General features: G+C 37.6%; 3 protein-coding genes across 4 annotated transcripts; all 3 read right to left on the reverse strand.

The window, feature by feature from the left end:
* Positions 1 to 3,350: 3,350 nt before the first annotated feature.
* Positions 3,351 to 4,319, reverse strand: LOC141639372 (uncharacterized). The gene has a single exon (XM_074448520.1). The coding sequence runs from the start codon at positions 4,317 to 4,319 to the stop codon at positions 3,351 to 3,353; it is 969 nt and encodes a 322-aa protein (XP_074304621.1).
* A 1,221-nt stretch (positions 4,320 to 5,540) lies between these two features.
* Positions 5,541 to 8,577, reverse strand: LOC141639371 (uncharacterized). 2 transcript variants are annotated; one of them, XR_012542496.1, is made up of 4 exons: positions 8,213 to 8,577; positions 7,633 to 7,734; positions 6,665 to 7,317; positions 5,541 to 6,568 (listed from the first exon to the last, which is right to left on the reverse strand). XR_012542496.1 is itself a non-coding variant. In XM_074448519.1 (2 exons), the coding sequence occupies exons 1-2, from the start codon at positions 7,386 to 7,388 to the stop codon at positions 6,525 to 6,527; spliced, it is 768 nt and encodes a 255-aa protein (XP_074304620.1). In that variant the 5' UTR covers positions 7,389 to 7,626; the 3' UTR covers positions 5,541 to 6,524. The 2 variants fall into 2 exon arrangements, 1 of the variants encoding a protein (XP_074304620.1); XM_074448519.1 differs by lacking the exons at positions 7,633 to 7,734; positions 8,213 to 8,577 and having other exon boundaries at positions 6,665 to 7,626.
* Positions 8,578 to 9,222: 645 nt separating this feature from the next.
* Positions 9,223 to 12,452, reverse strand: LOC141639374 (replication protein A 70 kDa DNA-binding subunit B-like). Its single transcript, XM_074448522.1, has 8 exons — positions 12,306 to 12,452; positions 11,904 to 12,165; positions 11,732 to 11,834; positions 11,524 to 11,648; positions 11,235 to 11,313; positions 10,995 to 11,103; positions 10,835 to 10,894; positions 9,223 to 9,363 (listed from the first exon to the last, which is right to left on the reverse strand). The coding sequence occupies exons 1-8, from the start codon at positions 12,450 to 12,452 to the stop codon at positions 9,223 to 9,225; spliced, it is 1,026 nt and encodes a 341-aa protein (XP_074304623.1).
* Between the last annotated feature and the right edge of the window lie 11,698 nt (positions 12,453 to 24,150).

Below are 24,150 nucleotides of genomic sequence, written 5' to 3' on the forward strand. Positions count from 1 at the left end.
GCACGGCTAGTGGTCTGCACTATGTTGATCATTTTCCTGTTGTAGAGTGCAGACTGGAGGGTCCGGGGCAGGAAAAATCAGAAGTCAGCAAGAAAGTTGAAAGATAAAATCTAAACAAGAGAAGACAAACAGGTAGAGGGCGAAGAATATTTACCATGAAGGCATTGTGCACGTCATTCTCAGCCATCTCCTCTGGGGAGAACTTCGAAAACGTCTCCTCAACAGGAGGGAAGAGCAGCTGGTCAATCTCCGGCCAGTATGGCACCTGGTCCACATTCCCAAAGCCCTCTGGGAAATGAGCAATGATGCCTCCACTAGATGAAGCCCGAGGACTGGCAAGAGGAGTAGGCGGATGACGAGACAACGGGTCGACCTCCAAGGGCTCCCGTGCAGCAGAACTGGAAAATGTGGGAGAAGTCTGGAAGGAGGCAGCTAGAGCACTCCTCTTGGAGGCAGAGGCCACATCAGGGCTGGCAGAAGGTCTCTTTCTTTTGGCACTTTGGAGGATGATTTCCAATTGATCAATTTTTGAACCTGCAAGCATATATAGTCTCAAACGACAGAATGCTAAAAACATCAGCAGAAACAACATGCAAATTAAAACGGCTGTAGAAGTCTTACCAGAAGACATACTGTGAGCCGACTGAGGAGGATTGGAGGAGGAAGTAGGTGAAAAACCAGGAAGCAGGTCTGGGAACCTTCTCTCAGATTCAGAGATGCTAAACAGTTTGCTGCAGGCAGGGATCTTGGCACCAATACGGGTAAGGTCACAGGGGCCTGCACGAAGACGATGAAGTAAGCTAGTAAGCAGCGAGATAAAATAAATCAGGTGACAGGATGACTACTTACTCGAAGTTAGAACCCATTTCTCAAAAATATAATCAGCAGGAGGCTGGATGGAGTCCTTCCTCACGTAGAAGAAGTCCTCAAACCATTTCTCATCACGGGATTTTAACACGTGTCTGAAGGGAGCCTCTCCACGGCCCCGCAATGAGAATTAACCCCTGCCCAGGGATCTGATGTTGTACATATGGGCTAGGTCGCCCAGAGTGACAGATTTACCAGTATTTTGACCGGCGGCAAGGAAATAGAGAAGAACTCTCCAAATGGCAGCAGAAATTTATGCCATGGCAAAGTTGTTGGTGAAGATGAAGTCTTGAATGAGTTTAGGAAAAGGAAAACGGAGGCCGTATCTAAATGGGTACAGGTAAAAACTAACCCACCCTGGACGGAGGGCGTCGGCTTTCTGTCCCGGTTCAGGAATGGCAATGTCCACCCCGTCACCAAGACCAAGCAGATTCTTGATCGTGGGAATGTCGGCCGCAGTCAAGGCGGAGTCGCAGTCGTGGGGGTGCTTAAAAATTCCCCGAGAAGGAAAAGTGGGGTCGAGATTACGGTCAGAGGGTGTGGAGGATTGTCGAGTTTTGCCCATGGTGGAGGGAGAAAATGAAAGTTAAAAAAATAAAGGAGGGTGGATTACCTGATGAAAGAGACGGGGAAGAGGAACAGTGAAGCCGACAAAGGATAAAGAATAAGGAAGGTTGAGGGTTTAAGAGAGAAGAGTATTTTTTTAAATGATTTGAGATTAATGAAAAGTGGAAGGTGAAGGTTGAAGTTATAAAGAGGAGAGAGGGAGTTGGGTGCGAGAAAAGAGGAGTAGGGTGGCTGACATGATGGATTGCATGGGAAGGAGTGTAAAAGACGGCTTAGGGTTTTAGCATTTGGTTACGTAAATTCCTTGCTCGATACCTAGAAGCGTACTTCACAAGAAATTTGGGGCAAACTGTTTGGGCTAAAAATAGCACAGCAAAGGAGGCCCACTTAATAAAATAAAGCTATGGAAGGAGTGATAAGGAGGAAGGAAGCCCGCGGTTGGAGAAAGGGGAAACGAGCTCAAGGGAGATCAGGAGCCCATCATAGAAGGCGTCTGGATTAAGGAAAGAGGAGTTAGGGAGAAGTTAGGGAGAAGTTAGGGAGATCAGGGAGAATTGGGAAAGCCGGCCAAGTATGGAAAGAGTTCTTATGGAAATTATATTCCCTTTCCATATTCGAAGTAAGACATATCTAGGGTTCTTACCCTATAAATAGCCAAGGAAGAAAATCAAGAAGGACATTCAACACATCCGTCTTCACACATCCGCATTCAAGATCACATCAACACCTCGGCATATTATTATACTCAAATATACATTCGTCCAAGATCTTGCAGGCCTGACGCCTAGGGCCAGCAGGATTAGCTTCGTGCCACAATTGTAATCACCCTCCTATTCATATAGTGCAATACTTGGCAGGGTACCGTCCCTCCCGCTGTTGTTCCCACATTGGGTTTTTCGCGTCACCAAATCTTACGTGTCAATTTACATTGCATACTTTATTTCTTTACTTAAGTATCAACAAACGAGCAATCATACAATTAACCAACGAGTAAGACCGCATTAACCCTAATCAATCAACTTGGTGAAAAATACCTAAACAACGTGTATTCCATATTCTGCAGGTGCTAGTTTGATCCTATTTAAAATAGAATTCAACACTATTTTAAGATTAACTTCAACACAAACGCGAGATGTATCCATCAATTCTATAGAAAAAGAGAAAACAATAAAGTCGTTAGTTAAATTGATATATGTTAAAAACAAAAAATATAAGAAACTAAAAAGCATTAAATTATAATGTTATAGATATACTCATCATGTGCAGGTCGGTTATATAAATATTCTATATAGAAGATATGCACATATATATAGGAGCACAAAAGGCTTTATGTTTAACACACGTATCCAGTACGTGTTAAACAGTAGTGTGTCAGGATTTCTGTGCCGAATGACTCATAACCTATCCTTAATATATTAATTGGTATCCAAGATAGAAGATATATATTCAGTTTGCATCGATTTTGAAACCATATTTTGTATTTGATTAAAGTGTCTTAAAATAATTAAAATAAAATATTAAAAAATTATATTATAATATTCCTTATCGTATATAATTGATATATATAAAATTATTTTATTAAGTTATAGTAATATGTATTGCTGAAATTAATTGTTTATTATAAAAAATAAGGTCATAAATTATCTGACATAACAAATTGTGATCAACATTAAAAAAAATATATGATAGTGAAAACTAAATTATATAAATATATACACACATAAGAGTACAAAATACTTTTGCTATACAATATGTATTCAGAGAGATATTCTTACATACAAAATACATAAATTTTGAAATAAAGTAGATAACTATCTTACATTATACCGGCACGTCGCAATACTTCATAGCAGACAATATTTTTGGTTTTAAGCGAACTATCATATGAACTTTGGGATGTTATAGCAACAACAACATCAGAACTTCTTTTTGCTCGAGAGAGGGCAACATATAGCTGACCATGTGAAAAAAACCGGTTGAGGTAAATAAATTCCTAATTTATCCAAAATTTGCCCATGCGCTTTATTAATAGTCATCACAAAACTAAGTTTAATTGAAAATTGCTTTCTCTTAAAGTTAAAGGGAAATTTATCAGCCGGAGATGGTTGCAGAGGTATCCGAGGTATAAAAACACGTTCTCCTTTATGATGTCCAACAACAATTTTCGCGTCAATAATATTTCTTGAAAAAGCTTTGCATATGAGTCTTGTTCCATTACAAAGTCCAAAAGTTGGATCAAGGTTCCTTAGTAAAATTATCGGACTGTTTTTCTTCAGTACCAAATGGTGTGGTGGAAGTCTTCCTGGATTTAATGTATTCATAAGTTCTATAGGGTACTGTTCTGTAGTGATATCAATAGCCTCATCAAAGCTTTTATATTCAAATGCTTCTCCCCGTTGACGAGAAACCAATATGGAATTTATAGCTTTAGTGTCATCATTCTTTGGCGTTAAAATAGCTTTTCTCGTTGTAATCAATGAGTTGAAATTAATGTCATCTACATTTGGGTAGATAGCTTCAATCAGGCGGTGTAACAATGACAAATGTTGACTACTGTTTATCACAATGGTTCTTGGTAGTGTTATATCCTTACCATTTTCATAAGGTGGGCATCCTTCACCAACATTCAAAACAAAATCACTGAAGCAAGGGTCATTAATGGCACGCATATTGATAGTTAATTTGAACTTTTCAAGCGTAGGCCACAGCGGAGACATAACCAAACTCGCATTGATAGCCTCGCGAAGTGTACTTTTTGGAATGACCGGCAACACTTGGCGAAAATCTCCACCAAACACAACAAATTTTCCTCCAAATGGTATGTTTTTTGAGCAAATGTCACGTAATGTTCTTTCAAAGTGCTCAATTGATTGTCTTTTTGTCATTGGAGCTTCATCCCAGATAATTAATTGCATGCTCTAATCAATTCAGCAAGCGCACTTTGTTTTGAAATTTTACTACCTTGGTTTTCTTCAAGATCAAGAGGAATTTTGAAAAGAGAAATTGTTCGCCAAATGAGAAATATTTGATTGCAATTCTGAACTTGCAACTGCTAGAGCAATAAAGCCTTTTTTGCGCAACTGTGCGAGAAGCGATGAGTAGAGGAAAGTTTTGCCTGTACCACCAAGACCGTCTACAAAGAATGCACTTGGTCTTCTTTCCATAAATCTATTATATATTATTTCATATGCTCTTTTTTGTTCAACATTCAGCAAGTTGACTGCGTTAAGCTCTTTTAGTGTAATAGGAATGCTAAGCTTCTCTTCAAATTCTTTAGTCCTACGCATATCAACGACTTCCTCTTCTAATCTTAATTCTCCAAAGTCAAAATCCTTGAAACTTTTTCCCATTGACTCTATGATGCAACATATCCTTCTAAGCGTAAGATTTAGAACTTTACTTGGACTTTCTGGAAATGCTAATTTGTAGTCTTCTGATAATGCTGAGAAAAAACGATTCCATAGAATCCTAGGACTTTTAGGCGTACAGTAAATTAGTAATGTAACAAATAATCGTCTTAAAGCAAACGGCATCTGAAAATTTGAAGCTTCCAATAAACTGTTTTCAACCGAATTATCATCCTCAAGAAGGCCTAGTCGATATGCCGATTCCTGAAACGAAGATAGTCTAACATTATTGACGGTACGTAAATCTTCAAATGATTGGGGTCCTCGCACATTTGTAAGTAACAATCGCAAGTAGTATCGTTCACCTTCTGTAGGGTTAATGTAGACTAACCTACCAACGGCAAAACCTTTTCTTCGCGGAAGCCAAAGCTTCTCGTCTTTTTGCCCTAACTAAACATAGTGTTCCGAAAATTGTTGGTATAGTAGAGTACGTGCATAAGAATCAATTTGATTTTGTTCAAAAAAAGCTGTTAACATAGTTCTCTTTCGGCTATCATCGTCGACAATATTCTCAAGGCGTTCATACGGACGAAAAAGTACAGTTTGCATATTCTGAAAATGAACTTGCAAGGGCACCACATTAGGATGTATTTCATTCATGCAAAATCTAAAAATTCTCCAAACTGCCTCAGATGGTGATATCCAACGTGCGGACTGAAAAGCACTAATTTCATCATAATCACGTTGTTCAATACCATCTTCAACCGTAAAAGAAACACGATCATGTCCCTTATAAATATATTTGTATAGATACTTTACTGCTTTTATTGTTGAACATACTTCTACATTTAAATGACAATCGTATTTTGCCAGTAAAAAAGGATTATAAGGCACAACCCACCTATTATCAAGTGTAGCTGTACGAACGACATCATTTCTACCATTTCGTCGTCTTCGATATATATGAATTGCGACCATTTGTCGTCATATCCGCATAATCACGTAGATAATGATTTTTACATATTCCGTTTTTCATTTACGGATTTGTAGGAAAGTCTCTACCACAAGGGCCATGCATCATATGTTTTAACACAGCAGCATGAAGGCGAGGATTTTCGAACACATCTGGAATTTCAGCGCACACAAAATCATCATAAGTTGATCCGGGGATCGTATTTTGCTATTAGCATCCAATATGATTAGGAAATGTGCATGCGGTAGTCCTCTCTTCTGAAATTCAACTACATATACGTATCCAGCAACATTACCAAATAGTTTTTTTTCGACAATTTCTTTCTTAACCTCAATAAGTTTTGCTCGAAATAAACGAGCGACAAGATCAGGCCTATTTTGTGCTTCCTCATGTGGTAGTAATTCGCTTTCTATTTCTGGCCATCTAGGATTACATGTCATGGTTAGAAAGATATCTAGTTTGCCGTAACGCTGTACGACAGACATTGAACTAAGGTAACGAGAACGTAAGTCACTGCCACACCCTATAAAGCTTGCTGGAAGAATATAAATCTGTCCAATATTAGAGCCATATAATTGGCCTGCATTATAGCTATCAATAACGCCTTGATAAAGTTCAGCTCTAATAACAGATTGATTTGCTCTTATGAAATCAAGTCTGGTTGATTCGAGTTTAATATACATATCAACAACGTACTGCTGAAGAAGACGACCACTACGTAGTAAAATAGATGAATCATTAGGACGATTCTGTAGACGGTAACAGTAATACTATCTACAGGAGACTTTTTTTTCCGATTCCGAAGAATTTGCAACTGTAGTACAGAAAAGTAAAAATATATTTATTTTTAAACTTGAGCTGTAATTATAGGTAAAAAAAATAAGTACTTAGATATGAAATAGAAACAAACCTTTATCCTCAGCTTCAATTAAATCGTCGGCAGTTTGGACAAGAACTTCGTTTATAGGAAATGTAGAACAAACTTCTCTACGACGATGTGAAGTATTACACTTGTAAATGCATCTATGCCATCCAGTGTCGCCGTAAGGAAAAAGAAGAGGATATTGTAAAAGGTCATAACAACCATAGTAATGTCGTACACGAAGGCTTATCCCTGACCGAGCATATACAACAATATCATGTCTCAGATGTTCAGACGAACCTTCATCTTCAACCCAAATTGCTGCTACTTGAGATGCAGTAGGTGCATTGTAAGTGCGCTGATCCTGGGTTGGATCAGCTCGAATAACAATGCGACTTTCCTCATGAATACCAATTTCTCTCAAGGATCTAAAAAAACTGGCATAAGGATTAATTTCCATAATCCTCATTAGTGTACTAACGAAAATACGCGTTAGATCGGGACAACTTTGTAAACGATGCCAAAGCTCTACATCTGTGTCGAAGAAATATAGTTGAATATAACGTGGTTGTTCTTGTGTTGGAAGCACGTCATTTATGAAATGGTAAAACTGTCCTTGAACACGAAAGGTGTAGATTCCACGATTTCTATGAGCAAGTTCGTGATCCTTTTTTACTCCGTACGATGTAAAAGCGAAAGAACTGTTGTAGAACAACACAAACTTTTGAAAATTATTTGCATTTGCGTCAATTCCTAAAAAAAGACGACGCATAATTTCCGGAACAACATTTTGTGCAAGCCGAATATCGCCTTGACTGCAACAAAAATTTATAGACTCGTTCCTAAACAATTTCGCCCCACAATATGAGCAGAAACTGGGCAAAGGAAGTACATATGGTTTCTTTGGCAGTCTTTTTCTACCTTAAAAATTGTCAATAAAAAAAAGTATTACCAAAACTTTCATATACGTATGGTAATGAAAAAAAAAATCACAAATAAGTAAAAATGTTCCAAACCTTTTAAACTAATTGCGACGAAATCAGCATGCTGATTATCTTCTAACGTCTGATGGGCATGAGAAGCTGAAGCAATATCCAACAACATACTCACATTGAAGTCTACATTAATAAATTTAAATTTTACGTACGTCAGCGCATATGCTTCTATAACCAAAAAAAAAAAAAACAGATATTACATTTGAGAAAAAATTATTAAAATATTTAAATTGAAATATAATGTAATTTTTTGTTATTGTACAAATAATTATTTCTGAAAACGAAACTTTTAATTTCATAACAAGTGCTACTCTTAGCATTTGTAGATTGGTGAATTCTATTTGTAGACATTCCAAAATTAAAACATATTCTCTATACTTCTCGACGTTATATCATCACAAATTCATTTAAATTGTATTCTTAAATATGTCGAGAGCATCTTATTTAATCCTTATATCTATAAATAAATACATTTAGTGCGATAAAGTTTAATTGATGCAAAAACTAAAACCTAATTTGAAAATAACTAAGAATTTTATTAAGTGTAAACTTTAATATCATAAATATATTAAAATCAAAACAAAAAGAAAATATTGCTTACCTTGAAGTGGCAAAAATATAAATATAACTTCAATTCCTTTTTTTTGTTGAGAGTTTAAGTTGTGGAGGATTTTTTCTTTGGACTATTTTTTACATACACATGAACGCATAGGTAATGCAATTTATAGAAACATGAAGGATAAAAAAACAAAATATATGTAATTAATAATTTTGTCTTATAAGGTTTCACCAGATAAGATTTGAAGAAATGACAAAATAGTATAGTAATTGTAAGTCAAAAAGTTTGTGCGTTCATCGAAATCTGAAAATATATATTATTCAACATTTCGGATAAATATTCTTATTTGAGACGACAATATTTAATCACAATATTGTGACATCTCAAAAGGAGCAAGTGAAAGGGCAAGTGAGGAGACATAGTTCTGAGAGTATAAAGCTTGCGAGGGTTGCAATCTACAACATTATAATTTTTTGTACTTACCGCTAAGTAGCGTAATTTACAAGTTACATTCGATAAACAACTGTATTTATCTACAATAGATTGCCTCTTCCTAAGTACACAGTATTTCGTTTTAAATTTATTATAATACATCTTTTATTAAAATTATAATTCCACCCTGAAAATGCTTTAGGCTAAAGTATCGCTAGTGAATTCTAAATTTTTAATACACGAAGACAGTTATTAAATGATATAAGTTATAGAAAAAGCCCGGAAGACATTAATGGTCCGAGAATGTTAGGTTAATGTAAAAAAATTCTCCCATAGAAGAGTAGCGATAAAAAAACATTTAATATAAAATTTGCGCATAAAAGATACATGAGAAACGGATTACACCCGAAGTGTGTTTATTCGAATATGTTACATCTAACTCGAGATAATTAAGCAAATTACAAACCTAAACACACCACACACATACCACACACCTTAAAACAAGCAACAACCAAAAAAACGTTACACACAGTATATGAGTTTCTAACCAAACCTGATTTATTGATGACTATATACAAGTACGTACGTTACGATAACATATCGTATAGTAGAAGCGTCTTCTATTCTTCTATTTCTTCTACATACTGGGCACTAAATCTTAGCTGTTTATTGGAATCTCCAAACTGTTTCGCTAACAACTTTATGGTAAATAGTCGGCCGCTCATATTGTCGATAAAATCACTGACCAACGAAAGACGTTCCTACATTAAAAAATAATAAGAAGATTATAATTAAAAAAAGGCTCCTTGTTTTTTTTTTGTTTTTTACCTTTTGTTTTTTTAAAAAAGAAAGAAAAAAAATAAACCTCGTGTGAAAGGCAAGAAATCTGTGATGCTGTCCGTTATAAGACCTTCTCGGCAAGTTCTTGAAACAGAGTTAGTTTTATAGCAAAACTTTAATCGAGTAAGTGTGTTTTACAGGTTGAGTTTGACGGGTTTTGTTAATGACGCGAGATAAATATAAAAGGGTTTGTTATTATTTCTTAAACACTTTTCAACATCATAAACTTTTCAAGTGACGATTAGAAGTTACGTATCTTGTTTCTCTCGCATCATTGGCAAATCCCTAAGCTACGTTCGTCGGATCATCTTGTTCTTTATATCGTTGCGATCGTCGTGTCGAGGGTAAGTTTCTTGTATAATTTATGTTGGGTTTCGTTGAGTTTCTTTAAAACCCTATTTGGGTGATTTTTGAGGGTTTTGGGTGATTTGTATGTATGTGGTAGTAATTGTATGTATGTATGTATGTTATAGGAGGAGGTTTCGTAGAGGAAAGATTATGATTAGCTGCTAAGATCGTCTGTGGTGTTTGCATTCCAGGTAGGGTTTCCCTACTCAGTATTAATTACATAGCAATGTTGGTGTTGATGTTGTTGTCGTCGTTGTTGATTGATTCTTATATCGTATTGGCATCGGTTGTTGGTATTTGTTGTTTGTATAAGATGTTTGGTTGATAACTGTCTGTGATCTTCGGGGTGCATCCCTGGCTGAGTGGAGTCACTTGCGGGAGTGGCTTCACGCCCTTGATTCGCCTTCTGTGGAACCCGCCACAGAAGGGATGTGCACATTAATGAACATGGGTTTATCGCTCGATGGAGATGAGCGGGGCTTAGGTGGGAATGACTGCGGCCCCCCACTAGCGGCGAGGAGTACTTGTTGCGATAGGTACTCTGGCAGGCCTACACACTTTTGTGTGTAGTCAGATATGTGGAGATAGGGTGGAGTTTTGGAGGTTTTTACTGTGTGTTCAGTTTCTTACATTGAGGTTTCATATCAGCTGTTGTTTTTATGTAATTAGTACTGACCCCGTTTAAATGTTTTAAAAACTGTGGTGATCCATTCGGGGTGGTGAGCAGTTATTGAGCAGGTATGAGACGATGCGCATGGGATAGCTGGGATGAGTCATCACGTTGCAGTCTTAGAAGTCTTCCGCTGTGTCGAACATTTTGTAGTTGTTTAGTAGTTGACAGTTTTGAGACCTTGTATTTTCTTTTTATCAGTTTTTTTGGAGTTGGAATTGTATCACTTAAACTTTATTACTATTTAAGTACGTTTCCTTATTATCATTTGATTATCATTGCCTCGGGTAATCGAGATGGTAGCACTTTCATGCCTTAATGGTCCTGGTAAGGCACTTGGAGTATAGGGGTGTTACACTACATGAAGCATATACACAACTGTCCGGATTAATAACGTAGGTGACTTTACCTTTGATCCAAACCGTTGCACCATCCTGAAACATTTTTATAATTTTTAAGAATCATTTACATCTAATACAAATCAAAAGAAAAGCGAGATATCAATTACTACGATATAGTCGAAAGTTGCTACACCTCTTGAAAACCGAGTGCAGCAATAGGTAAAATTGTCCTACTATTTTCACCAACATTTGACTCCAAATCTGTATCAATTCGAGCTATTTCTACAGCGTTTTCTGTTTCCCTACATTAGTGCAAATAAGCAAATAGAATATAATAAATAATTGGTTCTCTAAACTACTCCAATCAAACAAATGAAAACAAATGTATGAGTGTTACAATAGTTAAATTTTAAAAACGTTAATCAGAACAAACCATTGTCTAAGAGTAATTGCCTCGGGGCCATCATAATCTAATTGGATAGTAGAAAAGAAAGTTGTGTTCCAACTTCCACCTGCAATAGTATACGAATTTTATGTCACTTTTTTTAAAAAAAAAAAATCGTTGAAATTGAAATGAAAAAAAAAATTGAACTAACTTTAAATAAATTTTAAATAAGACCAGATGTTATAGTAGTAATTCAAAAAAATGAAAAGTGTCGTCGAAAATTATGAATAATAAAATTTTATATATGATAAAATAAATATGGAGGTGAATTTTATACCACGAAATTTAGAAGCCGAAACACGTGTTACTAGAACAGTAGGGTGTACAACAACAATATCTGAAATCGCTTGAGCTTCGACTGAAACAAAAGCTTGCCAAACAGTTAACATTGAAGGCTTCATGCTGAAATAAGGGTAAAACATATTTTACTTAGCAAAACTGATAGTTATATACAAAATTTAAATTAGTAAAGTTAATGGTACTACCTTCTATCAATAAGAACAATATCACGCGCATCAAACTCAGTGTCTCTACGTTTTGGTCGAACCTTTCTTGGTGAAGTTACATGAAGAGCAAGGCCAATGACGTCTTGAAAAAAAAAAATTAAAACAGGTATAATACTACGTTAAATTAAAATATGTGTAGTCATTTACATACCGATCCTGCCTTGATGTTCTACGTATTCGGTAGCTGAATCTAGAGGAACAATATACGAAGGAGTAACTACGTTTGAGGGAGCTAACTCAACAACCTTGGTTGTAGACCTGATGATCATCTGAAAAAGTTGTGAACCTCGTCTAACGTCTTCACGTATGGGGGTGATTACGGCGTCGGTAATGTCATAATCTCTGCCTACGTGAAATTTTTCTGAAAACAGCGCAATATCTTCATAAAAAAAAGTAACAGGAATCTCTGTACCCTAGGAAACAAAAAAATAACAAAAAGTTAAAATAATTTCTAAAATTCCTACCATCATGTGAAACCATAAACTTTTAGTACGTATACATCTGCATAACTAAGGTTTTGCTACATATACATTTGAATAAGTAATCTCCTTACTGCTTTGTCTTTAAATAGTAGTCTTTGATACTTAACGATGCCAGAAATAGATGTTGTTTCTGGAAGAAGTGAATCCAGAGTAACAACAACAGCAACATTTCGGCTAGGCTGTGTTATCTCCGAAAGAGGTTTTCTTATGGCTTCCATTTATGTGTATGTATCTATTATGTTATTATATATATTAGATAATAAAGAAATATCAAAAAGAGGAAGTGCATAAAGAGTAGGTATGAAGACTACAATTTATAAGGAATGCAAGATAAGAACCAAACAAAGAGGGTTAAATTCATACGGTGGATTTTGGCGATAACAATTTAATGCTAATAGAAGAACCAAACATATCTTGGAAGTGTAATATCAGAGCGCAATGTGGCGTCCATGCATATTAGACTTTAGACTTTATCATCACTATCTACATATTCGCATTCACCATCTTCGGAACCGCCTAACATGACAATAGCGAAAGAATCTGATATTTGTTTTAAAATAATAAAGTAAAAAAAGGACAATGGTAAAGATAAAACAATTTCGATGACGAAAGCAGTGAGTCAGTGACCTTTGCTTTGATATAGTATGCTGCTGCATTTTGCTAATTTAAAGAAATGTAATAAAAATTCACACCTGGAAAAAAAAAACTTTTATTAAGCAAGCAGTGAGATAAGCAATTTCGCACAATTCTCACATATATTGACATATATGATAAGATATTGCATGGCATAGATTAAATGTATGAGGTCTACTTCTGCATCTCAGCTTCCCTAAGTTCTAAGTAATGATAAGTCACAATCAGCAGGAAAAAAAATAAATTAACTGCAAGAAAACAAAAAACCAAAAACAACCATATTTATTGGACTGAAACATGGTAGCGTTTGTCTTTTTTAGATAAAGTATTAATTAAGAAGTAAAAATGTCTTAACTGTTATAAAAATGTTCTGAATAAAGCTAACACAAAAAAAAATATATCTTCTTTGACCTATACTTCACTGAACATGGTGATGAAGTTATTCAAAAAATTGCAAAACTGATGAACTCCCAATACTCTACATGTCTCAGATCTAGCATGTTGAAAAAGGCGAAATAATTTCCAATGAATAAAAGTAATGTCTAATCATAATAGTGCCTTACACAATTTGATCCGCTGAGTGACAATATACTTGGGTAATAAAAGTGTATAGTGCAGGTACTGATGTACTGATATAGCTACTGATATAGGGAATGGACGCAGTCAAAAGAAGCGGACTTATTAATCCATGACTGAATAGAGGTTGTAATTTATCATTTTAAAGGTCGAAGAAGAACAACATTGAATACTACAGATGAGAATATTTAGTGTTAAGTTAGGCTATAAACTATCATTTTACGATTTATAATTCTTCCGGGAACCCATGAATTATAATTGCTTATTTAGGTATTTCACTTATGTTTTCAAAGGAATCACATTCCAAAAAATAAAATAAAGAAATAAATCGACAGTAAACCCTTTAACAAAGTGATAACTTTAAAACGCAAAATGATGAAATAGTGAATACTCGGTACTACGTTAGCGAAAAAAGAAAAAATATTACAAATCTTAAGCATTGCTCAAAAAAATATCCTAAACATTAAACCGCATAAACTATGTGAGCTATAAGCAAGGACATTAAATAACTACAAGTAGCGAAAGAGAGTCACATAAAATTACCTCTAGTTTTTTTTCTTCTATTGAATTTTTATTTCGGCAGTTTATAGATTTAGCCACAAACTCTTGGTTTTTTCTGTTCGATATCTTGTAAATAGAAAAAGTTTACTTTATTAGCGATTAACCAATGAATCTCAGGAGTATATTCCATCTCCAACAAACACAAGCGTAAGTAAATTTGTGTATAATGATTGCTTACCTACTAAACCATATTTTTTTAGCAACGTATTCCCAAGCACAAGCTATATATTCGAAGAAGCGACTCAGTTCTTTTTCGAAGTTCCACTTTGAATGAATTATAAGAAAATCATAGTAAACAATTAGAAATGGCAAAAGGCAATTGATTAAAGAACAAAAATTAAATCAGAATATTAGTTAGGCAAATAATCACAATCTTACCAATGAATAAAGCATATTTATGAACGATCGTCAGTCCAATATGTCAATCCAATATAGCTACTGCAAAATTCGAAGTTGAAATCAACATGTCAACACCATTAACCTGAAAACCAACACCACAATCAAAAAACCAAATCTAGCCAGTAGACATATATCCTTGTAATCCAGGGAATACTTTTTTTTTTTACTGTTTACAGTTTGGTGACCAAAAATATATTAACAGTTAAATTTAATTTAAACAAATAGCTCTACTGTCTTTTCTAATATACCCCGGTGAAATTTAATTAATAATTATACTACACCAAACCCTGCACCATGGAAACAATTTCAACCTCAGAATTAACGAAGTTAAGATTCTGGTTTTGATTTTGCATTTTGCATTTTGGGACAAATTTTGGATACCTTCAATGCTTCCCATGGTTTATCTTTGTTTTCAGCATGACGGATAGGTGGAGCACACTTAAACCGAGTGTCTCCATCTTGAATCTCTTCAGCAGAAAATGAAAGGTAATGTTGACATGTTTCTACAGTTAGGCTGTCACCTCTGGCCCTTGATTTCTGAAAAAAAAAAAAAAAAAAAATGGAAGCTGATATAATGATGTGGGGAGGAGAAGACAAATTAGGCTCACTTGTATTAATATTTTCCGTTGATTGAGTGTTTTGAATAATGTGGTTTATTGACTTATATTAAAGGGCAAACATATAAAATATCTAGTGGACAAACAAAATACTTTTAAAAAAAATCTAAAGAAGTTCCAACATCAGAGAGGTGAACAACGTGAAAATGAGCGCCTTCTGAAGGACCGCCAACTCTTGTGTCTTCACTGACTCTCACGAGGTTTGTAATTGCTGCTTGCTCCCGACCATATGAAATACGAGGTGTGTCATGATACAAGAAAGACTGAACAGACATTCTAATATTAGAGCGCTTTGCCAATTACCATACACAAAAATATGCAGGTTTATCTCACAATAAGATTATGGTCAATTAGATGGGATTCTACAATAAAGATTTTCATAAAAAAAATTACTGTAAGTGTTACAAATCGTACATGGTGTAACTAACCCATTGGAAAATAATACTTTTTTTTTTTTTTTTTTTTTTTACTTTTAACTTCTCACCTTTCTTAATTATGAGAAACAATGTTATAATGTGAGAGGTTGTTAATGAACATGATAATAGTGTACCAATAGCAGAAAATTTACTAAGAAAGATCATGAATAGTGGTACAAAGGTAATATGAAAACAACAGAAGTAGTTCAATAACATTATGAAGTATCAAATCTCATAACTAAGAAAGTCTCAAATTAGAAATGGAGACGATTATAAATGATGTAGGCTTCCAATAATTTTTTATTAACTTTGCTGAAATAAGGCAAGATTCAATTAGTCATAACCAAGCAAATGAGGTAAACCAATTTAAAACTTAGCAAGATGACAATCTTGCATTCAATCCAGCCACATAAAATGCGATTTGCTTTTCCGTCATTGTCAGGAGGCTAGACCGGATAACCAAAGTGTTTTGACAAGAAAGTGAGTTGCTCTGGAAGATTGTGCAACATCTTATATCGTAAAACTTCCTAAATGTGTCAATTCAATGCAAAAGTCCTCATTTACCAAAACAAATAAAATAAATATCAAGAATACGCACGATAATAAAGAAAAAAACAACCCATAATCAACAAAATCTTCTTCTACCAAAAAATAAAGCAAAGATAGAAAGATTACCTTCTGTAGACAACCTTTAATCCTCTCAGGTCCACAAAGTTGCAAAACATTGTTTACCGAGAAGCAAGCAAATCACCAAGTTCACGGATAACACTAAGAAACAACCTCTAACAATGACAATCGATTGAATGAAATACGGAGACACACTGTAGCAAAACTATGTAAATAATACATTACTACTCTCCTTTTGAGCATAAGGAGAGTACCACTTCGTCAAAATCACTTTTCGTTGTCGATTAAAAACTAAATCTGAAAATCAAATACAAAGGAAATATTCAAGGTACTAAATGTAACACCCCAATACTCCAAGCGCCTTACCAGGACCACTTAAAGCATGAAAATGCTACCATCCCGGTTACCCGAAGCAATGTATATTAAATAGACCATAATAGAACGTACTTTAATAAATAAGTTTAAGTGATTACATAACACAATCATCTGTAAAGTAAAATACAACCGTTCTCAAAACTGTAAGCCAACTAGAAGGAACTGCCTCATCAGACACAGCGGAAGACTAAAGACTCTGATATGTGATGACGACATCCCTAGCTAGATCCCGCTATGACACCCCCATATACCAAGGAGCCTTAAGAAAACCTTCCTTAGCATATAAGGGCATCACCATCTCGGTTACCCGAGGTAAGAAATCATCAAACGTCGATAGAAGAACATTTACAGTTATTTTACAAGTGTTACAGCCAAACTACTAAATACAGATACAACTCATCAACTATATACTACTTTTGTCATAACTCGTGAGGACTCATCCCAGCCAAGACTCCAGCAACCATCCAAGACAACACCTGCTAAGACGGGCTGCTCACCATAAGGGATCACGGCAGATACATAAGACAAACAAGACAACCACACAAGGTCAGTAACTGAGGCAAGACACAACAATCAATCATCAACATACTACAAACACAATCAAACACACACACACACAGTTACCACCACTCCAACCAATCTCCGTCACCGACTGTCCACTGGACCAGCCCTACCAGTGGGGGACCGCAGCCGTACCCACCAAATCCCCGCTCATCATACCGAGCGATAACCCTGTCCCATTAATGTGCACATCCCCTCCCGTGGCGGGTTCCACGGAGGGCGAAACTAGGGCGTGAAGCCACTCCCGCAAGTGACTCCACTCAGCCGAGGACGCACCTCGAGAACCAGAGACAATCAATCATACACAGCTGCAATACAACGACAATCAACAAAATGGCATACACCAACCAACTACCATGTATACTCAACCACACGGTCACAACAACAATACAACAATGGCACAACAACCGACACACTAGACAATCAATAGAAACTGAGTAGGCGAACCTACCTTTAAGCGACCGCAGGGATTCCACGTCCACACACGCAACACCCATCAATCAAGAAACACCTATACACACAATACAATCCTCTAGCACTACCATTATAACCCTGACTGAAAACACAACGACAAGGACGATGATGACGACATACCTACACGTAGAAACCTGGCAAAGAGACCGCTACCCGACTCAAGCTAGCCACTCCTATGGTATAAGCATCTTCAAAGGCTCCCATGGAAGGTATTAAGGTGAAGGGAAAGGAAGGAGGCGACATCTAGGTCTGAAGGAAGGAGGCGGAAATGATTTACGATTTCTCGAAACACGATTATAAACCCTCGCTGAAAAGACGCTACTCGATCGAGTAACTAACATACTCGATCGAGTGGCCCCTACTCGATCGAGTACCCAAGCTACTCGATCGAGTAACCTCTACTCTATCAAGTACCACTCAAATCTAAAGGCAACCATGGCACTAGGTAACTCTGGTACGCATCACTAAGGGCTATTACCTGCTCCCAAGGTCGGTCAACGTTGGTCAACGGGTCCCTAAAATGATGGGTATTACAGTCTTTCCCCCTTAAAAAGAACTTCGTCCCCGAAGTTCAACTCATCCTCCCCCACCCATAAGGCAAGGAACAAGGGTCGACATCACTGTTCCCCCGACACAGGTCACTACGCTCTAGAAGCATTACCCCACTACATCATTATCACCATGTCCGACACACCACATACACCAACTTCTACAACCCACAACTTGAATTACCAACTCACAACATGTACTAACACGACCAACGACTATACTTTTACTCCAAGCATTTAGCCACGCAACTACGAGATTATACTTTCACTTGCACACAACTACTAATATCAAAACATGTCACACAACGATCCTATTACACTGTGTGATTCAAACATTTTATTACCGTTCTCGACATACTTATCTCTTTATGACTATCTTGTCATTGTAAATTACTCAACTTTTACTTAAATATACAAATTACTCATCAAACGATTAAAACAATTACAACTTCATGCTAACAATATAACCGGGATAATAGAAAATATTACAAACATGCAACAAAATTATTATAATATCGGTCTTTTTATTTTGCGACATTACTCTTCCCTTTAAAAGGAACTTCGTCCCCGAAGTTCACCATCAAACAATTTTCCTATACGTAAAGCACCTTGTCGACATTACTCACTAATCACGACAAATTAAAAGTGGCGTGACAAATTAAATGTGACATAACAAATTAAAATTAACTCAACTATTTCTAGAATATTTAAATTATTCCCTTTAAAAACGAAACCATTCATCAACCAATTTATGTGTTAACTCTTGATGACATTAACTTGGAGTGATAAGTGCATGTTCATAAATTACACTAAATGTATATAATTGAAGAAGTTATTTGTTAATCATATATATATATATATATATATATATATATATATATATATATATATATATATATATATATATATATATATATACATCCGCCACCTTACGAGAATAATTATCAAGAACCATAAAAGACATGCACATATCAACTGTATATAATGTAGTTATAGAAATTTTACGCAATAAGTAACAAGTCTTTTCGATAATAAATAAGTTAGGCTTGCTTGTGAATGCAATAAAAGAAACCTTTATGTCACATCTATTCCCACAAAACATCATTTATAAGTCAAGCATGGACCCAAGCATAACTAATAAGTCGACCCAAACATGTTAATAACCTTCAATAACCATTAGAAGTATCCAAATATGCAAAAATATTGATGCGTGTATTTTATATAAGGTTTTTACCTCATTTTTACACGCATTTATGTACTATTTATGTAGCATCTAGCTACAAATACCCCCGAATATTCTACTTTGGTTCGTTTTATGTATTTTGCAGAAATAAACCAAAGAGGAGCTAAATCGAACCAATTTTGTCCCAATTGCATGCATTTAAGGAGAATAAGGAGCCGGAGCTTGGAAATCTAATACCTGGAAGACGCGTGAGCTAGTTTCGGGAGGTATTTTGATGTCTTACGTGCCAAGATAGCTCGATCGAGTAGATTTTCTACTCGATCGAATGCTTTATATGTTGGATTTGCTCGATCGAGCAGTTCAAGCTTACACGAAGGAAGACATTACAAGGAGTGCTCGATCGAGTGGTTTTTTTTCACTCGATCGAGAGGTTTGATGACTAGTTACTCGATCGAGTGGTTTATTTCCACTCGATCGAGTGGTTTATCTTTCTATAGACTTTTTGTAACACTACGGATTTTCTTTGGCGACTACTCGACCGAGTAGAGCCTACTCGACCGAGTAGTGCTGTTGTTATGAGTTGTTTTGGTTCTGCCGATGAATACTCGGCCAAGTATAGTGAATACTCGACCGAGTAAAGGATACTCGGCCGAGTATAACGATACTCGACCGAGTATTCGGCCTGGCGAGTATTATTTTGACGGTTTGATTAGGGAATGTTTAAGATTATTTTATATCCCGCGTCAGTTTTTAAAACATCATTTCAACTTTATCAATTTCTACGTTACCCTAATTACACCCTAATCATTCCCTAATCTTTCCCTTAATCATTCTGTAGCATCGTCGTGTGGGTAATCTTCGTGACTCTTGCGTATAAGTTCTCGTTGCACTATTGGTAAGTCCTATCTTTATGATTATTTGTACTCTTTGGGGTTACTGTATATATATATATGGAAATGGGATTTTGGGAATTGTGCAATGTGTAATTGTGTTACATGATTATTGTATAGGAGAAGACTTCGTAGATGAGCCTTTTTGATTGTCCGTGTTGCATACTACTGTTGGTTGCTAAGGTAGGGTTTCTTACTCAGTTTACTGTTATTGTAAGACATGTTGTTGTGATTATTGTTATCTATTGATAATCGGAGTATGGAGATTGTTGTAACGATGTTGGTGTAAGGGTGTTGAGATGGCTGTGATGTATTGTGATTGTGATTGTGGTGGAGTCACTTGCGGGAGTGGCTTCACACCCTAGTTCGCCCTCCGTGGAACCCGCCACGGGAGGGGATGTGCACATTAAGGGACATGGATTATTGTCGCTCGTTGAGGAGCTGGACTAGGTGGGATCGGCTGCGGTCACCCACTGGCGGCGAGGATTACCTGTTGCGATGGGTAATGGCGGGGCTACACACTTGTGTGTAGCGGTCATTCTTGTGTGTGAATGGAGAATTGGGAATTGGCGATGATCAGTTGATTTCTCCGTTTGTTTGTCTTAATGTTTGAGTAATAATGACCCCGTGTTGTTTGTGGAATCTGCGGTGATCCATTCGGGGATGGTGAGCAGGCTTGACAGGTATTGCTAGTGTGAGCTTGGGGACTGTCTTGGGAGAAGTGCCATCACGAGTCATAGCATCACCGTCTGAGTCTTAGTTGGATTTCTTTTATTTTCGGACTTTGAAGTTGTATTTTGTTAAAACAGTATTTGAGTTTGGTTGATGTAAACTTTACATTTTACAGTGCTTTAATAAATGTGCTTAGTTCAGACGCTTTTTGATATGTACTAACCTCGGGCAACCGAGATGGTAACACACTTTCATGGTAGGGTGGTCCTGGTAAGGCACCTTGGTATGAGGGGGTATTACAAAGTGGTATCAGAGCCGAAGATTCCGGCACCTAAACAAATGAATTTAATGAACCTAGAGAGTCTAAATAAAATGAACCCGGGGAGAGTTGTTAGAAGCTACCGCAAAGACTCGGGAGACGTCCCGGAGTCGCAAATTGGCCCTCACTAACTCGAGCCGGTAATATGGGGAAGTGTGATGAGAGTTAGGTTTTGTATGTACATGTATGTGAAGATGCATGTTGGTAAAAGTTGATAGTTGAAAGTATGTGTGTTGAAGTTGTAAATGTTGTGATGGGAGGAATGGTGGATATGACGGGTTGTGAATGTTGGTCATGTTGGATTTAGCATACGCATGAATTGTATGCTGATATGATTATAATGTGGCATTAAAGTTCTTGATATATGAATTGTATGCTGATGTGATTATAACAAGGCATTTAAGTTCTTAATATTATGTGTTTGCTGCGGGGAATAGTGAGCATGATAGGGGAACCTTATACTGTATACCCGTCTATTCTGTGACTCGGCCGAGCAGGGCAGGTACTCAACCGAGTAGGGAGCACTCGGCCGAGTAACCAAGAACTCGACCGAGTATTGATTTGCAGTGAGTAACAGTAGCTACTGTATGTGACAACTCGACCGAGTAAAGAAGTGTACTCGACCGAGTAGTGTCTACTCGGCCGAGTATTGTTTTACTCGACCGAGTGATGTTTTTGAGTTTTTGACGTTCGCTTCTGGAGTCGAATACTCGACCGAGTATCTAAGATACTCGACCGAGTAGTCGTTACTCGACCGAGTGTGTTTTATACTCGGCCGAGTGTTCTTTTGGCGGAAGATTTTTACGTTTTGAGTCGTAAACTTGTGTGTTTACGTTTCCGTCTTTCTTGTCAGCTCAGTATGCCGCCCAAAAGAACTCCCGCGCAGATCCAAGCTTCAGAGATGACTCTTGATGAGGTTGCTCGCATGATTGAGCAACAAGAGGCTCTCCTTGAAGCTCTCAAAAATGTGGGAAAGGGGAACGAGAAATCGATGGATGCAACACAAACTCAAAGATCATCATTGCTCGTTTCAACCCTCTCACATATGACGGGGTAGGTGAACCAAAGCTACTCGAGAAGTGGCACCGTGAGATTGAAGCTCTCATGCAAATGGTTAAGTGCCCTGAGGACATGATTGTTGAGCAGGTAGTGTACTACCTAAGAGGTGAGGCTGCAGTTTGGTGGCAAAATGTCAAGGAGGATGCTAGAGCTTTTTACCAGGCGGAAGGAGCTATTCCTTGGTCTGGGTTGAAGAGTGCTATGAGAGAGCAGTTTGTGCCGGAGCATATCCGACACAAGATGAGATCCGACTTTGATTCCTTCACCATGTCTGAGGAGATGACGGTCACTGACTACTATCATCGGTTTTTGGAGCTATCTCGTTATGTGGAAGACATGCGGCTAGGACGAGAGAGGTTTAGCTCTCCGTTTTGAGAGGGGTTTATCTCGCTAAGATAATGAGTCGTATGCCGGTGGGGTTGCTACCGAGCTCAAGGAAGTGTACCCGAGAGCGGGTCAAGCCGAGAGAATGGTAGATCTCTCAAGAGAGATCGATGAGAGGATCGCTGCGAGAAAGAGGAAGGCGATGGTGGAAACAAACGGTCACCGACCAACAAGAAAGAGAACTTCAACCATGCTAAGGCTTTTTCGGTGGAGTGGTTTCTCGGGAGGATCTCGTGGCTGGGGAAAGAATGGGGGTCGGGCTGTGAGTGACAACACCAACCTTACTTGCTTCAACTGTGGTGGGATAGGCCACAAAAGACGGGAATGCACGAGCTACAAGCCCGGCACTGGTTCAGGAGCACGGTCAGGGAATTTTTCTCGGGGGCCGACTCGAGTTTTGCTAGTAACCGACCGGGGTTCATGGGGCAACAGAGGTGGACAGGGCAACAGGGCGGTTACAACCTGCGGTGGTGGTGGATCTTATCGCGTAACAACAAAGACCACTCAGATTCGGCAGCCAAGCCAAGTACCTCCAATGCTTTAGTTCAGGGTGGAGGACAGAAAACAGTGGAAAGCTCTTCATGATGGACAAGCAGGAAGCACAGGATGATGCTCATGTAGTTACCGGTACCTTTCTTGTTCATAATGTACCGTCCTTTGTTTTGTTTGATTCCGGGGCTACACATTCTTTTGTGTCTAAGAGTCATGTTGTGTCTATGGGTTTGGGAAAGTTTGAGGTTGTAAAAGATGATGTATTCATACCTTCGGGGAGTCGTGTCGTGTCTCAAGTCTGTATAAGGGAGTATCCATGGTAGTTGGAGGGGTAGATTTACCAGTGAGACTGTTAGAGTTTCCTATGGATGGGTTCGAGGTGATTGTCGGGATGGATTGGCTGGGTAAGTATGATGCCAGGATAGATTGTCGGCAAAAGAGGGTGTCCTTAAAGGGTCCCAAGGGTGTTAGAGTGTCCTATAGAGGGTTTGTGGTAAAGCCTAAGTGTAGGTTCATAGCTGTGATGACTTTAAAGTCATGTTTGAGGAAGAAGTGTCCCTTGATTCTTTGTCATGTGAGAGATCACCGAGTAGAGCCACCGATGTGCCTTCCGAGATATCCGTGGTGAGAGAGTTCGAAGATGTTTTTCCTGAGGAGATACCGAGTTTGCCTCCCAAGAGGGATGTTGATTTCAGCGTGGAGCTTAAGCCGGGAACGGGCCCTATATCTAAAGCACCTTACCGTATGGCACCTAAAGAGTTGGCAGAGTTGAAAAAGCAAATACATGAGTTGCTAGGCAAGGGTTACATCAGACCTGGTGTGTCATCGTGGGGAGCTCCAGTTTTTTTTGTAAAGAAGAAAGACGGGAGTATGAGACTGTGCATTGATTACAGAGAGCTCAATCGGGTCACAGTGAAGAACAAGTATCCGTTGCCGAGGATTGATGACTTGTTTAATCAGCTAAGTGGAGCAGGTGTGTTTTCCAAGATTGATCTGAGGTCGGGGTATCACCAGCTGAGGATAGCAGATGAGGATATTCCTAAAAAAGCGTTCCGATCTCGATATGGTTATTACGAGTACGTGGTGATGCCTTTTGGGTTGACCAATGCGCCAGCAGCTTTTATGGATTT

This window comes from Silene latifolia, unplaced genomic scaffold (assembly GCF_048544455.1).
Source record: "Silene latifolia isolate original U9 population unplaced genomic scaffold, ASM4854445v1 scaffold_358, whole genome shotgun sequence".
Taxonomy (NCBI): Eukaryota; Viridiplantae; Streptophyta; class Magnoliopsida; order Caryophyllales; family Caryophyllaceae; genus Silene; species Silene latifolia.